At 41.5% G+C, this 15,654-nt stretch overlaps 1 protein-coding gene across 1 annotated transcript in view; it reads right to left on the bottom strand.

Moving 5' to 3' along the window:
- Positions 1 to 15,654, bottom strand: part of exoc5 (exocyst complex component 5) — a 50,800-nt gene that overhangs the window by 21,384 nt on the left and 13,762 nt on the right. The window contains exons 4-10 of the mRNA XM_078406636.1: positions 13,713 to 13,907; positions 10,779 to 10,843; positions 10,368 to 10,396; positions 9,456 to 9,565; positions 7,246 to 7,290; positions 6,802 to 6,942; positions 2,363 to 2,445 (exon numbers count right to left, since the gene is read on the bottom strand). Of these exons, the coding sequence (XP_078262762.1) occupies positions 2,363 to 2,445; positions 6,802 to 6,942; positions 7,246 to 7,290; positions 9,456 to 9,565; positions 10,368 to 10,396; positions 10,779 to 10,843; positions 13,713 to 13,907 (668 nt within the window). The remainder of the gene's footprint in view (positions 1 to 2,362; positions 2,446 to 6,801; positions 6,943 to 7,245; positions 7,291 to 9,455; positions 9,566 to 10,367; positions 10,397 to 10,778; positions 10,844 to 13,712; positions 13,908 to 15,654) is intronic.

The raw sequence follows: 15,654 nt of genomic DNA, 5'->3' as shown, positions 1-15,654 counted from the left end.
GGTATGGTAATGGCCAGGTGATAAGCGGTGCCTGGTTTCCTACAGACGTGACGCTTGGCATTCAAGCCAAATAGTTCAATCTTGGTTTCATCAGACCAGAGAATCTTGTTTTGCATGGTCTGAGAGTCCTTTAGGTGCCTTTTGGCAAACTCCAAGCAGGCTGTTATGTGCCTTTTACTGAGGAGTGGCTTCCGTCTGGTCACTCTACCATAAAGGCCTGATTGATAGAGTGCTGCAGATATAGTTGTCCTTCTGGAAGATTCTCCCATCTTCACAGAGGAATTCTGGAGCTCTGTCGGAGTGACCATCGGGTTCTTGGTCACCTCCCTGACCAAGGCCCTTCTCCCCCGATTGCTCAGTTTGGCCGGGTGGCCACCTCTATGAAGAGTCCTGGTGGTTCCAAAGTTCTTCCATTTAAGAATGACGGAGGCCACTGTGCTCTTCGGGACCTGCAATACTGCAGGAATTGTTTTATACCCATCCCCAGATCTGGTCCTTGACATAATCCTGTCTCGGAGGTCTATGGACAATTCCTTTGTCTTCATGGCTTGGTTTTTGCTCTGGCATGCAATGTTAACTGTGGGACCTGATATACAGGTGTGGGCCTTTCCAAATCACGTCCAATCAATTTTATTTACCACTGGTGGACTCGAATCAAGTTGTAGAAACATCTCAAGGGTAATCATTGGAAACAGGATGAACCCAAGCTCAATTTTCAGTGTCATAGCAAAGGGTCTGAATGTGATATTTCAGTTATTTCTTTTTAAATACTGCAAAAATTTCTAATCAGCTGCTTTCGCTTCTTCATTCTGGGGTATTGTGTGTAGATTGATGATAAAAAATGAATTTAATCCATTTTAAAATAAGGCTGTAACGTAAATGTGGAAAACATGAAGGGGTCTGAATACTTTCTGAATGCACTGTATATCACCCCACTTTCTCATCCATGCAATACACACAAGGGACAATGTACAAAGGACAATTTACATAGAACAGTACTAGAACAGGCCCACAATGTTTGCGCCCATCATGATGCCAAATTAAACTGATTTCTTCTGCGTGTACATGATCCATATGCCTCTATGTCTTGCACTTACTTCCATGTGCCTTTCCAAAACCCTCTTAAACACCAACAATAGGGTGGCCAACCTATATACTCGCACATCTTTGGAATGTGGAATGAAACCAAAGCACCCGAAGAAACGCACGCGGTCCCAGGAAGAATGAGCGAACTCCACACAGACAGCACCCGAGGTCAGGATAAAACCCAGGTCTCTGGCACTGTGAAACGGCCCACTACCAGCTGCAACGGCCCTCTACCAGCTATCAACCCAACAAAAAATATTACAATAATACATTTTGAAAAACATTTAAGTGTCATACAGATCAATTCAGTTTTCAAAAATTACAATTTGAAGATAGGATTGATTTCCACAAAGCAGCTTTAGAAAATTATGCAGATTGCAGGAATAAACAAGTGTCATTTCATTTAAATGGGTAATCTCAGATTTCAATCAATATCATGCATCATAACAAGGGTAAAAATTACATTTAAAATCAAAATGAGGGCAGGACAATTTTCAGAATGTCAGCAAGATTCTTGCCTAAAGATAATTAACATACATGCAAGGATTAATATCTCACATTCTCCATATCCCATTTTAATGAGTCAAAGAAGCAATAATGTTAACATGTTTAAAACAATGTTTGATACTTAAGAATGTAATTTGAAAGTAGTCCATACATTCTGTCTCCAGAACAATATTAAAGTATGGGTTTATTAAATGGAAAAGCCGAACGGAATACTGTGTTTAGTTTTGGTTACCCTGCCATAGGAAAGACATCATTAAGCTGGAAAGAGTGTAAAGATGATTTACGATTATGTTGCCAAGATTCAAAGGGCTGAGCTATAGGAAGAGGTTGGGCAGGCTAGGACTTTATTCCTCAGAATTTAGGAGTGGGTAGGGCCTTATAAGGGTGGAAAAATCACGAAGGGCATACGTAAGATGAACGTACGGTCTTTTTCTCCCAAGGAAGGGGGTTTCAAAATCTAGAAGGCATAACTTTAAGTTAAGAAGGGAAAGATATGTAGAGGACCAGAGGTAACGTCTTCACCACAGGATGGTGCAGATATGGAATGAGCTGCCAGAGGTAGTAGTTGAGACAGGTACAATAATATTTAAAAGACATCTGGATGGACATTTAGACAAGAGATAAGAGGGATACGGACCATAAGCGTGCAGATGGGACAACCTTAGATGGACATCTTGGTCAGCATGGACAAGTTGCGCCGAAAGTCCTGTTACTGTGGTCTATTAGTCTATGACTCAAAAATGACTAAACATTGCCAGTAACATCTTACCTTGTGTACAGATCATACAGGTTCTTTAAATACTGTTCTGCGTCAGACTTTTTACTCTCTTCTAATCTATCTCGGATAAAACTCTAAAAAGATATGAAAAGAAAAATTGTTTCCAACATGACAGGATTTAAAAATTGACAGTCTAGTGCCGGTGAAAATTAGCACATGGTGTCAGCACCAAATAAGCTCAATTATATCACTGGTACCAAAACTAAAGAGTAATTCTAGGAACTGAGAAAATCTTATGAAGCTTGAGTGAAGAATTAGTTTAAAAACGACTGTTGATGCCGACACATTTGCACAGCAAAAAGATTTTGAACAGTTAATAACTAGCAAGAAAAACAACAAATTATTGTTAAACTGCCAATTTATTTGAATTATTCTTGATGACATGAGGAAAAGATACTTAAGAACAAAAGCCTTTTTTTTTTAAACTACTCTCTTTGGTTCTTAACAGAGTGAAGTACAGCCTTATTGCAATGTTGTCATTCTAATGCAATGAGCTTCTAAACCCACCCCATTCCAATTTCCCCAACAGCTGCAGGAGATGTAACACTGTCCCTGTACCTCCTCGCTCACATCCGCCTAGGGACCCCAGCAGTCCTGCTAGGTGAGAGAGGTTACATGCACCTCCTCTGCTGGCTTCCTTTGCCTCGGCGAGACCAAGCATAGACTCGGCCACAGTTTCATTGAACACTCGCGCCCAGCCCATCAAGCCCTGCAGGATCTTATGGTTGTTAAACATTTTAGCTCCCCTTCCCTTTCCCAAACTGACCTTTCTGTCCTAGGCCTCCTCCATTGCCAGAGTGAAGCCACATGCAAACGAGAAGAACAGCACCTCATATCTACCCTCTTGGGTAGATTACATTGGAGAATTTGAACTTTGAATTCTCCGATGTTAGGTAACAAACCTATCAACAAGCCCCTCCCTTCTTTCCCAAATTCTATGTGTCCCACGATTTCTCCCCTTCCACCTATATTCCTTCTTTTGGCTTCCCAATTCACACCACTTGTCTTCATCTCTGGCCATTCATTAGCCATTTTCCTATCATAGAAACATAGAAAATAGGTGCAGGAGTAGGCCATTCGGCCCTTCGAGCCTGCACCGCCATTCAATATGATCATGGCTGATCATCCAGCTCAGTAGCCTGTACCTGCCTTCTCTCCATACCCCCTGATCCCTTCAGCCACAAGGGCCACATCTAACTCCCTCTTAAATATAGCCAATGAACTGGCCTCAACTACCTTCTGTGGCAGAGAATTCCACAGACTCACCACTCTCTGTGTGAAGAAATGTTTTCTCATCTCGGTCCTAAAAGACCCCCCTTATCCTTAAGCTGTGACCCCTGGTTCTGGACTCCCCCGACATCGGGAACAATCTTCCCGCATCTAGCCTCTCCAACCCCTTAAGAATTTTATATGTTTCTATAAGATCCCCCCTCAGTCTTCTAAATTCCAGCGAGTACAAGCCGTCTATCCAGTCTTTCCTCATATGAAAGTCCCGCCATCCCAGGGATCAATCAGGTGAACCTTCTCTGTACTCCCTCTAAGGCAAGAATGTCTTTCCTCAGGTTAGGAGACCAAAACTGCACACAATACTCCAGGTGCGGTCTCACCAATGCCCTGTACAACTGCAGCAGAACCTCCCTGCTCCTAAACTCAAGTCCTCTTGCTATGAATGCCAACATACCATTCGCTTTCTTCACTGCCTGCTGCACCTGCATGCTTGCTTTCAATGACTGGTGCACCATGACACCCAGGTCACGATGCATCTCCCCTTCTCCCAATCGGTCACCATTCAGGTAATACTCTGCTTTCCTGTTCTTGCCGCCAAAGTGGATAACCTCACATTTATCCACATTATATTGCATCTGCCATGCATTTGCCCACTCGCCTAATCTATCCAAGTCACTCTGCAGCCTCCTAGCATCCTCCTCGCAGCTAACACTGCCACCCAGCTTCGTGTCATCCGCAAACTTAGGGATGTTGCATTCAATTCCCTCGTCCAAATCATTAATATACATTGTAAATAACTGGGGTCCCAGCACTGAGCCTTGCGGTACCCCACTAGTCACTGCCTGCCATTCCGAAAAGGACCCGTTTATTCCTACTCTTTGCTTCCTGTCCGCCAACCAATTTTCTATCCACCTCAACACTGAACCCTCAATACCGTGTGCTTTAAGTTTGTACACCAATCTCCTATGTGGGACCTTGTCGAAGGCCTTCTGAAAGTCCAGATATAACACATCGACTGGTTCTCCCTTATCCACTCTACTAGTTACATCCTCGAAAAATTCTATAAGATTCGTCAGACATGATTTGCCTTTGGTAAATCCATGCTGACTTGGTCCGATGATTTCACCACTTTCCAAATGTGATGCTATCGCATCTTTAATAACTGACTCTAGCATTTTCCCCACTACCGATGTTAGGCTAACTGGTCTATAATTCCCCGTTTTCTCTCTTCCTCCCTTTTTAAAAAGTGGGGTTACATTAGCTACCCTCCAGTCCTCAGGAACTACTCCAGAATCTAAAGAGTTTTGAAAAATTATCACTAATGCATCCACTATTTCTGAGGCTACTTCCTTAAGCACTCTGGGATGCAGCCTATCTGGCCCTGGGGATTTATCTGCCTTTAATCCATTTAATTTACCTAACACCACTTCCCGACTAACCTGGATTTCCCTCAGTTCCTCCATCTCATTAGACCCCCGGTCCCCCGCTATTTCCGGCAGACGGTTTATGTCTTCCTTAGTGAAGACAGAACCAAAGTATTTGTTCAATTGGTCTGCCATCTCCTAGTTCCCATGATCAATTCACCTGTTTCCGACTGCAAGGGACCTACATTTGTCTTAATCATTATTCCCCTCACCTTACTCACCTACCACTCACCAGGTTTTGTCCCAACCCTCCTCACTTCCAGGTTATCCCTCCCACCAATCAGCCTCAAGAGGGGTTCACAACTCAAAATATCACCTATCCATGTTCTCTAGAGTAGCTGTGTGACCCATTGAGTTATTCCAGCACTTGTCTTTTTTCTTCCAGTCCCATATTTGTTTCAATATCAAGCCTCCCCGTTTACATCTAACATCTCCCCCCCTCCCCCACTCATTTAATTTCATTTTCTGCCAAAGCCTGCAACCTCGACCGTTTGACACCCGTAGCTTTGGTTATTGAATGGGTCTGCAGGACAGCATCCTACTTTGGTTTCTTTGTAAGGTTGTGTTGTACACTTGGTTGATGTTCTACAAATACTAATCACATTGGGAACACAGCAACTTTGAAAATCGTCCTTATTCCAAATTCCTTTGCGGTTGTGCCCATTTCCAATTCTAGATCTTCTGATATTCAGTGTATGTAGGACTCTCAATTCCTTAATATCTTTCCTGATCTCCTTTAACAACAAAGCCTTTAGTGATACAGTGTGGGAACAGGCCCTTCAGCCCAACTTGCCCAACAGATCCCAGCTACAGTGCATTCAGAAAGTATTCAAACCCCTTCACTTTTTCCACATTTTGTTACATTACAGCCTTATTTTAAAATTGATTACATTCTTTTTTGTTATCATCAATCGACATACAATACCCCATAATTTAAAAAAACAAAAACAGGTGTTTAGAAAATTTTGCAAAGTAACTAAAAAGAAATAACTGAAATATCACATTTATAGCGATTTCTGGCACACCTGCATTTGTGTAATTTCTCCCATTCTTCTCTACAGATCCTCTCAAGCTCTGTCAGGTTGGATGGGGAGCGTCGATGCACAGCTATTTTTCAGGTCCCTCCAGAGATGTTCGATCTGGTTCAAGTCCGGGCTCTGGCTGGGGCACTCAAGGACATTCAGACTTTTCACAAAGCCACTCCTGCGTTGCCTTGGCTGTGTGCTTAGGGTCATTGTCCTGTTGGAAGGTGAACCTCCACCCCAGTCTGAGGTCCAGAACGCTCTGGAGCAGCTTTTCATCAAGGATCTCTTTGCTCCGTTCATCGTTCCCTTAATCCTGACTAGTCTCCCAGTTCCTGCCACTGAAAGACATCCCCACAGCATGATGCTGCCACACCATGCTTCACCGTAGGTATGGTATTGGCCAGGTGATGAGCGGTGCCTGGTTTCCTCCAGACGTGACGCTTGGCATTCACGCCAATGAGTTCAATCTTGGTTTCGTCAGACCACAGAATCTTGTTTATCATGGTCTGAGAGTCCTTTAGGTGCTTTTTGGCAAACTCCAAACGGGCTGTCATGTACCTTTTACTGAGGAGTGGCTTCCGTCTGGCTGATTAGATTGTATCATTGGCAATACCATCAATATATTATTTCCTGTATTGTAACAGCTTTTAGTTCATTGTCAGGTTAATACATTTTAGTAACTAAACCTGTTCATGCAGCTCGGATTTTATGTTTCAAATTATTTTAAATGTGTACCATAAGAGTGAAATATTACCTGAAGTCTAATCTCAAAAATGTTTTGAATAAGTTTGGCCAACACATTCTCTGGGCTGCTGAAGACGTCTCGAACTTCTTTGTTTACTCGTTGGCACAACAAGGCTGTATCTTCAAATAAATCATTCCTGAAATACGAACCCTTCAAATGGAACATTTTAATTATATTTCAAATAATGGAATCTATTGGATTAAGACATTGCAGAGGAAAAACCAGCAGAAAAATATATATTTCACATATCATATTCTCAGACATTGCATTTTTATTAAACAAAGCATCATTAATGAGCATTTGCATAATGGGGCCATAAAACAAAGTAACATATAACTTTTTAGAGATGCCACAATGGCAGAACGTTACAAAAAGTTGTCTGCATTAAAAAATGTAATAGGAAATAAAACTTCACAAAAGATAAACTAGAGAAAGATGGATTACAGCAATTACCTCCTGACATTGTTTTATGTACACATCCACACAGTGAGAATAACCCTGAAAGAGAGAAAATATGTTCAACATTTCATTATAAATTTTTAGAATGACAAAACACAAACATTAGTTTAAATTGGAACTCTATTCCTCTGATGGAAATACACAATTGTTGGGGGCCTTATCTGGAACGGTTTCTCAAATGATTATCTTATTCATAGACTGTAAGTATAATCAGGAAATATTCAAATGAGATAATATTCTCATTTTAGTAGATGCTGTTGTCGAAGTTATAGCATTTTTATATTTCATATTTGCAGCATCCACAGCATTTCATCCTTTTGAAAATGAGTAGAGGTATGAGAGAGATAGGAGTAAACAAGTGCATTAGGCAACCATCACCTATTTGTTTCAATATTGTGTACTTCAAGTGAAAAGAATTAAAACATGTAAGAAAGACACTGAAGTACATAATTCACTGTTCTGGTCCCGCAATACAACAAAGGATATATTAGCACTCCCTGACTTGGATAATAGGCAACTTACGTAAACTAGCACTTACGTAAACAATTCACAATAGATGGTCCTGTTTCCTGAATGACCTGTGGTATTGCAACAGGAGGATGATGCAGGATTCCAGTCTGCTTCATGGATGGAAAAGCTCGCTACTCTTCTAATTTTGGCCGGGTAACACTGGGATGACAAGTGACAATGAGGAAGGCAGTGGAGAACAACTCCCGGCCGAGCCACCGACATCTTCCTCAAGGTGCACGCGCGAATCCTTCTACACCAGCTGCAGCACCGTCCGGTTGACACAGCTATTGTTGCGGCTCACGTTGTAGCTTCTGGCTGACAACAGTTTATTTAGGCTGCCGCCACCAACAGGGCACACTCGGTCACCATGGGGCTCTTGCCCCTCTCACCAGCTGCGCTTCTTCCTGTAAGCCATTATTTTGTCCGCTCCCCCCTCCACTGCCATCTCTTCATACCTCCTCCTCCTGTCGCTTTGTCCACTCCACTGCTCCCCCCTCTCATCTCCACCTTGAAAGATGTAAGAGACCGGGGGGGGGGGGGGGGGAGGAAGTAAAAGGAGGTAGCGACGGTGGAGGGAGGAGCACCAGAGGCAGCAACGATGGAGGGGGGAGCAGACAAAGCGACAGCCAACAAGAAGCAGCAACTGATGAGAAGGGAGGGAGCCCCATGGTGACCAAGCACGTCTTGTCGGTGGCAACGACCTGAAGGTGCTGTCGGCCAGAGGCTACAACTCGAGCTATAACAACAGCTGCATCAATCAGATGTTACAGCAGCTAAAGAAGAAGGGCTCGCTGGTACTGGACCAGTGTCAGTCTGAAGAAGGGTTCCAACCAGAAAAGTTCCCGATCCATGTTCTGCAGAGATGCTGCCTGACCTACTGAGCTCCTCCAGCACTGTGTTGTTTTGTGTAATAACTAGCATGTGTAATTCTCTGTTTCTACCTTGTTTTAAGGTGACTCCAACTTGCGTAAAATCCGACTTACACAAGGGTTTACGTAAAGTAATCCTTATGCAAATCGGGGAGTATCTGTAGTAATAAATTAATTATTGAAGATAGACAAAATGCTGGAGTATCTCTGGAGAGAAGGAATGGGTGACGTTTCGGGTCAAGACCCTTCTTCAGATTAATTATTGAGTTGAGAGGATTGTCATATCAAGAGAGGCCAAACAGGATGGGTCTGTATTCTTTAGAGGAATAGACAATAGGTGCAGGAGGAGGCCATTCGGCCCTTTGAGCCAGCACCGCGCTAAAGGGAGCATGATGGAATATTTATCAAAATGTTTTTACATAAGAGAGATTCTTTTAAGCCTTTGCCAAGCAAATCAATCGATCCATAGTTCAAAGGGAGTATAAGAAAATAACTGCAGATGCCGGTACAAATTGATTTATTCACAAAATGCTGGAGTAACTCAGCAGGTCAGGCAGCATCTCAGGAGAGAAGGAATGGGTGACGTTTCGGGTCGAGACCCTTCTTCAGACAAAGGGAGCGTGCATGAGGAAGGGGGAGACGGGTGGACCAATTGAAGATCTGAATGTACTAAACCAAGTATGATCTTAATTAAGTTTATTAAACAACAAAAGCAGTATCTTGGAATCCTGTATTTTAGCAATTTCAATACATTTATCAATTTCATCGTCAAAGTTTTATCCGTTAGCACAGCAGGTTTAGCAGTGCAAAAAAATCTTAAAATACCTTAAAATGGAGTAAAACTGCTGCGACTTCATGCATCCTGGAAATTTCATTTTTCCGCTGGGCATTTGTGAACTCCTGAATCAACTGTAATTCCAAGTCATGATATTTACCTGGTAATAACACAATCAGTGTCATACAGTAAGGAGACAGCTTCTTTGCTTCAACACATGCGATGATCAACTACACATTAATTTTTTTTAAATTCTGCTTACATTCCAATCAACTCATGCCCAGATTCTCCCATTGCCCTGCACTTTCTGTGGCCAAGTACCAATCAACCTGGACGTGGGAGGAAACCAAAGAACTTGGAGGAAAGCCACAGAGTCACAGGAAGATGATGCACACTCCACCCGAGGTCAGGATTGAACCCACATTGCTGGAGCTGAGCTCTAACAGCTGTGTCTCAGGGTTGTCAAAATGACTCAGACCATTTGTTGCATAATCACATGACAGGGGTGAAATGGGTGAGAGGCAACAATGGGGAAAATGTCAGCTGTTGGTGGCACCTGAGTTATTGGCAACATAAATCTTTCCACGTGTCATTTGTGAGAATTATCTGAAAATCATCAAATTAAGGTGTTACTCATACTCAAAATTTTAGGATAGAACCCTCAAGATCTATATGTAACTTAATTTTAAGTCGGCAATTTTTCTGTTACATTCAAAATATGAAACTCCCACCAACATAAGTGGAGCACAAAGAACTTTTGGAAATTTAATCAATTTTGCAGCTCCTGGGCATTCCCGACTTCACATAAGCCTGTCAGTGCAGCAGTTAACCATCAAAAGCTAACTGTCTGCAGAATGTTTTATGAAGACCATTAGAATATCAGCATCCAAACTGTTTTTGAAAATGTGGCTTTATGGGAGCTTTCCTGCTAATGTAATCTCACCGAATTAATAAGAACTCACTTGCGATTTTTGACTTCACCTCGGCAAATCTATGGAAACAAAAAAATAAATATCCTTGCAAATTACCTGCTGCCATATTTTAATGTTTATTGAATGTCAATTATGAGAACATTTTCAACAGTCTTTTGAACATTTTTTATGTATTGATAAACTTTAAGAATAAGCAGCAAATAGAATTTCACATGCTTAATCGGAATGTTTGAAACATGTCAAGCTCTCAATGGTTCAACAATCAAATCCTTTGAGAGCCCTGAAAGTTGCTTGCAAGGGACATGGAAGATAAAACAACAATTAACTTGTAAGGTTTTTCAGATAACTTGCTTTATTAGAGTTCAAATAATTTAGTCACTTACTGTTTAAGACACTGTTGAAAATTATAGACTATCTTGCTAATTTGAATGTTGACCTTACCTATCAAAAGGCAATTCTTGAGCAATGAGATGCAACTTCTGAATAATATCAGCTGCTTCCTTAATCTGTAACAATAACATTTATATTAAATTAATATGAATAACTGGCTCATTAAATTGAAAGTGCATTATGTTTGAAATGCAGAATAGAATAGTGAGAAAAAAATCTATTTTATCTAGAAATATAAGTTGAATATGCTGGAATCTTGAGCATAAAACAGTGCTGGAGGAACTCAGCCGGTCAGGCAGCATCTGTGGAAGAAATGGATAGGCTACGCTTCTGGTCGGAACCCTTCTTCAGACTAAGTTTCTCCAGTATTTTGTTTTTGCTCGAGCTATTTTATCTATTATACAACAGAAAAGATTTGAATAAAACCAAAAGCTTGGAAGATAACCTAAACATTTTGGTACAAAGCTAATGCAGAATCCTATTATTACTCTTCACACTGACCTGTTTAGTATTCCATAATCGTAACACCATCAAAACATACTATCATGTACCAATGTAGATTAATTATGCATATTTTGATGGTGCTAATGTACAACTGGGAGGCAGATTACTGAACCAATGTAGTTTGATGAATCATCAGCACTATATGGTTTCTCAATGCTGTACATCAGTCTTTATTTTTAAGATGATAATGGTCCTACATTATTTCAATCAACCAAGTGACTTCAAAATGCTGTTTTTGAAGTTTGCAAAGAACTATGACAAACATTCAATTTGAATAGTAATTGCTGTTGTTGTTAAATTAACCTCTTTTAAGTAGACTGCATCCACCTAAACTCTGTTACCTCTTGCCGATGCTCACCCCACTAATAGCCTTAAGCTTCTGAGCAAACAGAACCAATGAATATTCCCAGGAAGGATTACTAAAAAAAATCATAATCCAACTAAGTGTAACAAAACTCCTAATTGAATCATATGTTTGGGACAAGGTTTACACAGCTGAAACAACTCAAATTTTTGATAATTGATATGATCTCATTAGATTTTTAAGTTTAAGGATGGAGTGAAACACTTCCCAAATCCTAAGTAGGTAGAGTGATAAAGGCGGCATATGGTATGTTTGCCTTCATTGCTAGGGGCATTGGGTATATCAGTCAGGAATTCATGATGCAGCTCTCTTGGACTATGGTTAGGTCGCATTTGGAGTACTCCTTGCAGTTCTGGTTGGCCCATTGCAGAAGAGATGTGGAGGCTTTGAGAGGGTGCAGAGGGAGTTTACCAGAATGCTGCCTGGATCAGAGGGTTTCAGCTACAGGGAGATGTTTGATAGATTTGCACTGTTTCCTCTGGAACATCGCAGGTTGAGGAAACACGATAGAAGTATATAAAATTATGAGAAGCATAGATAGGATAGACAGTTAGAACCTTTTTCCAAGGTTGAAAATGTCCAACACTGAGAGGCATAGCTATAAGGTGAGAGTGGGAACGTTTAATGGAGATGTGCCGGGCAAGTGTTTTTTTTTTACACAGAGAGTGGCGAGTGCCTGGAACACATTGCCAGGGGTGGCGGTGGAGCCATATACGATAGTGCCACTTATGAGGCTTTTAGATAGGCACATAGAAGTGCATGAAATAGAGGGACATGAATCATGTACAGTCAGATGAGATCAATTTAACTTCGCACCATGTTCGACACAAACATTGTGGGCCGAAGGGCCCTTCACGTGCTGTAGTCTGTAGTTAAAGTGCAGCGGGTTCCAGCAAGAAAAATTGGGTGGGGAAGGGGTGGAGAGCATGTTCACCTGGGGGAAGTTAATGATGCACTAAAAGGTGATAAGGAATGTTGTAACAAGGACTGTAATTCGACAACAGGATATAAAGAGATCGCTGTTTGGGTGAAAAATTGAGTTAAATATGGTGACGTTCAAGGTCAAATGCTTCAGTAAGAATGAAAAGGCAGATTATCTAGAGAGCGAGAGTCTGTAAATAAGTGGACCTCAGGGGAACCAATAACCGACTGATCCTATTTTCTTGTCTTCTCAAGAGCTAAAATTCTTCACCCACCGACCCACCAAACAGCTCTTCCTGCCCTTTTCTTTCACCTTCTCAGCCACCATCTCACGTACATGCCTGTCTCCTAAATCCAACCCCGCCTCCATCCCGACTTGCCCCCATATGCCTGTCATTCTTTACCACTCCTCAGTCCCGCCCAGCCAGCCCCCACCCTTACCTCTACTCTATATAATGGCTATCTTCCCCCTTCCATTCTCAGTACTGATTTAGGACCTCAATCCGAACAGCCACAGATGCTTACGCCTTAGTCATTTCTGCTCAACCTGCTGAATTCCTCCAGCAACTTACTTTTTGCTCCAGATTCCAATATCTGCAGTCTCTATTAATTGATTGAAAGATACAGCATAGGAACGCCAACCATCGTTCACCTGTTTATACTAGTTCTATGTAAACCTATATGGGGAACTGGCACAGAATAGATAAAGCCACACGCCAGGAACAATTTACACGCCAGGGACAATTTAGAGGCAAATTAACAATCAAATCCGCACATCCTCGGGATGTGGGAAAAAGCTGGCGCACACGGAAGAAACCTACGCTGCAAAGAACATGCAAACTGTACACAAAGTCACAAAGTCAGGATTGAATCCAGATCTGTGGTGTTATGAGACTGCCGTTCTACCAGCTGTGCCACCCTCATATTCACCAAAATTCTTTACTTAATTAGCAAAATTGGAAAGTAAAATTAAAATATATTACCCTCATCACTTTCTGATATTTTTGTATTCAAATGCTTTATCAGAACATTGCAGGTTACCATTTTTAACACTTACATTTCTGAACAATAAAAATGTTACACTCTTTGTCGAGTTTGCATTCAAGGTGGTTCAAAGCCTGTGGAAAGACACAGTAACAGCTTGTAAGCAGCATTGCTTACTACCTTGAGCCACTTATCTTGCTGACAGGCATTACCTTTTCTGGATTAATAAAAATATCAGACTTCAACTCTCCATCCAGGAACTCATTAAAGTACTTCATCAGTTTTTGTGCTTCGACAGCCCGTTGCCTTGGAGTATTTACTCCCTCCAGTTGGTCTCCAAGGTGACAAACCTTTGTGGCGACATAGCTGATATGTTCATCCAGCTCCTGAAAATGTTGGAAAGCAATCTAGAGGCAAAAAGAACGAAGCATTCTCCAGTTACCACTGCAAAAAGTAGATGTACTAAATATCTCACCTTAATATTGAGATTCATTATTCAGTGAGAAAGAAATAGCTTTTTTTTTTTAAACAGCATAAACTGTATCATATTTCTCCATTTAAAAATAATAAAATATTCCATTCTATTATTTCTCCAGGGCTATTTTGGTTGACAGAGATTGCACCGCTGCAGTTTGTTGGTTAATAATTTCACGTTTTGAAGATTTTTTTTAACGTTTTTATCCCGACTTTATCCACTTATCCCTAAAACGTACAAGTACATTAAAAAGTGTATTTTGTGACCTTGCCACTTAGTGTTTTTCCCCCAAAGTCTTTCAACATGAAGACCGATGGCAAATGCAGGAAGTTAGATAATAGCCAGTAATAAGGAGGTGGATGATAATTGCCATTTTAAAGTACTGTAACAAATCCTCTTCTCTCGCTGCAAAACATTTTCTATCTCCATTCACCTGAAGGTTCATTGCACATAAATGGGAAGATGACAGACATACATCTGTTCTCATTTATATTTCATGGACAAATTTACGATTTCACACGGTCCACATCTGAAACGTGGAACTCTTTACTAAAGAGAAAAAAAACATTGCGACAGGTACTGCTTTTAGGAGCAACATGCTAGTTGGATAGTCTGCAGCCACTATAATGTCTTGTGCCTCTTACCTTCTTCCACAGTCCACATCTAGATGATGAAGAATGGAAATAAATGAGTGGAAATCATCTTTTTACAGCTGTTTAAGCATTGAGCCACAAGGAGCCCCAAGACTTTAGACAAGTCATTTCCCCAACTGGTTTATGCATCAGATAACTGGTCCAAAACGCCGCAGCGAGACTTCTGACGGGTACCCGTAAAAGGGACCACATCACGCCGATTCTGGCCTCTCTCCACTGGCTCCCTCTACGGTACAGAATCAACTTCAAGCTCCTCCTATTCACATATAAAGCCCTAAATGGACATTCCCCCCCCTACATCAAAAATCTTCTAACCCACCTCTCTAACTCCAGGTCCCTCAGGTCGGCCGACTTGGGGCTACTCACTATCCCGCGGTCTAGGCTTAAGCTCAGGGGTGACCGCGCTTTTGCGGTTGCAGCTCCTAGACTGTGGAACAGCATCCCTCTCCCCATCAGAACTGCCCCCTCCATCGACTCCTTTAAGTCCAGGCTCAAAACCTATTTCTACTCCCTAACGTTTGAGGCTCATTGAGGAGGCGCTGTGAACTGTTTTGTATGTGCTGTTATGTTTGCGTGCTACTGTATGTTTCATTTTTTCCTTAGTACCTAATCAGATGTACAGCACTTTGGTCAACGTGGGTTGTTTTTAAATGTGCTATACAAATAAAATTGACTTGACTTGACCTTCCATTACAGAAAAAAATGGAAATAGAATATCAGGCAGCATCTGCGGAGTGAGAGAGCGGAAGATTTTCAGCGTCTGAAGATTTTTGCTTTTTGGTTTGAGCTGGAAACTTTGAGAAGGCAATTTCCTGTATCTACCTCGTCAGCTTTACAAGAATCACAGTAACATGTTAAATGTTCTCTGAAAATTGCCTCACAAGTCACAAGTTGCATCAACCCTCCACAAGAATAAAACGAGGAGGAATACCCGACATTTACTCTGACATCAGATTTGGGTCAACAAAAGCTCAGAGCACAGTTGATCACACAAAGTCTTTACAAAGATCTTAGGTAATTACACCA

This window comes from Rhinoraja longicauda, chromosome 10, assembly GCF_053455715.1.
Source record: "Rhinoraja longicauda isolate Sanriku21f chromosome 10, sRhiLon1.1, whole genome shotgun sequence".
In the NCBI taxonomy this organism is placed as follows: domain Eukaryota; kingdom Metazoa; phylum Chordata; class Chondrichthyes; order Rajiformes; family Arhynchobatidae; genus Rhinoraja; species Rhinoraja longicauda.
Note: the sequence above shows the minus strand (reverse complement) of the source record. Positions and strands in the feature narration are given on the sequence as shown.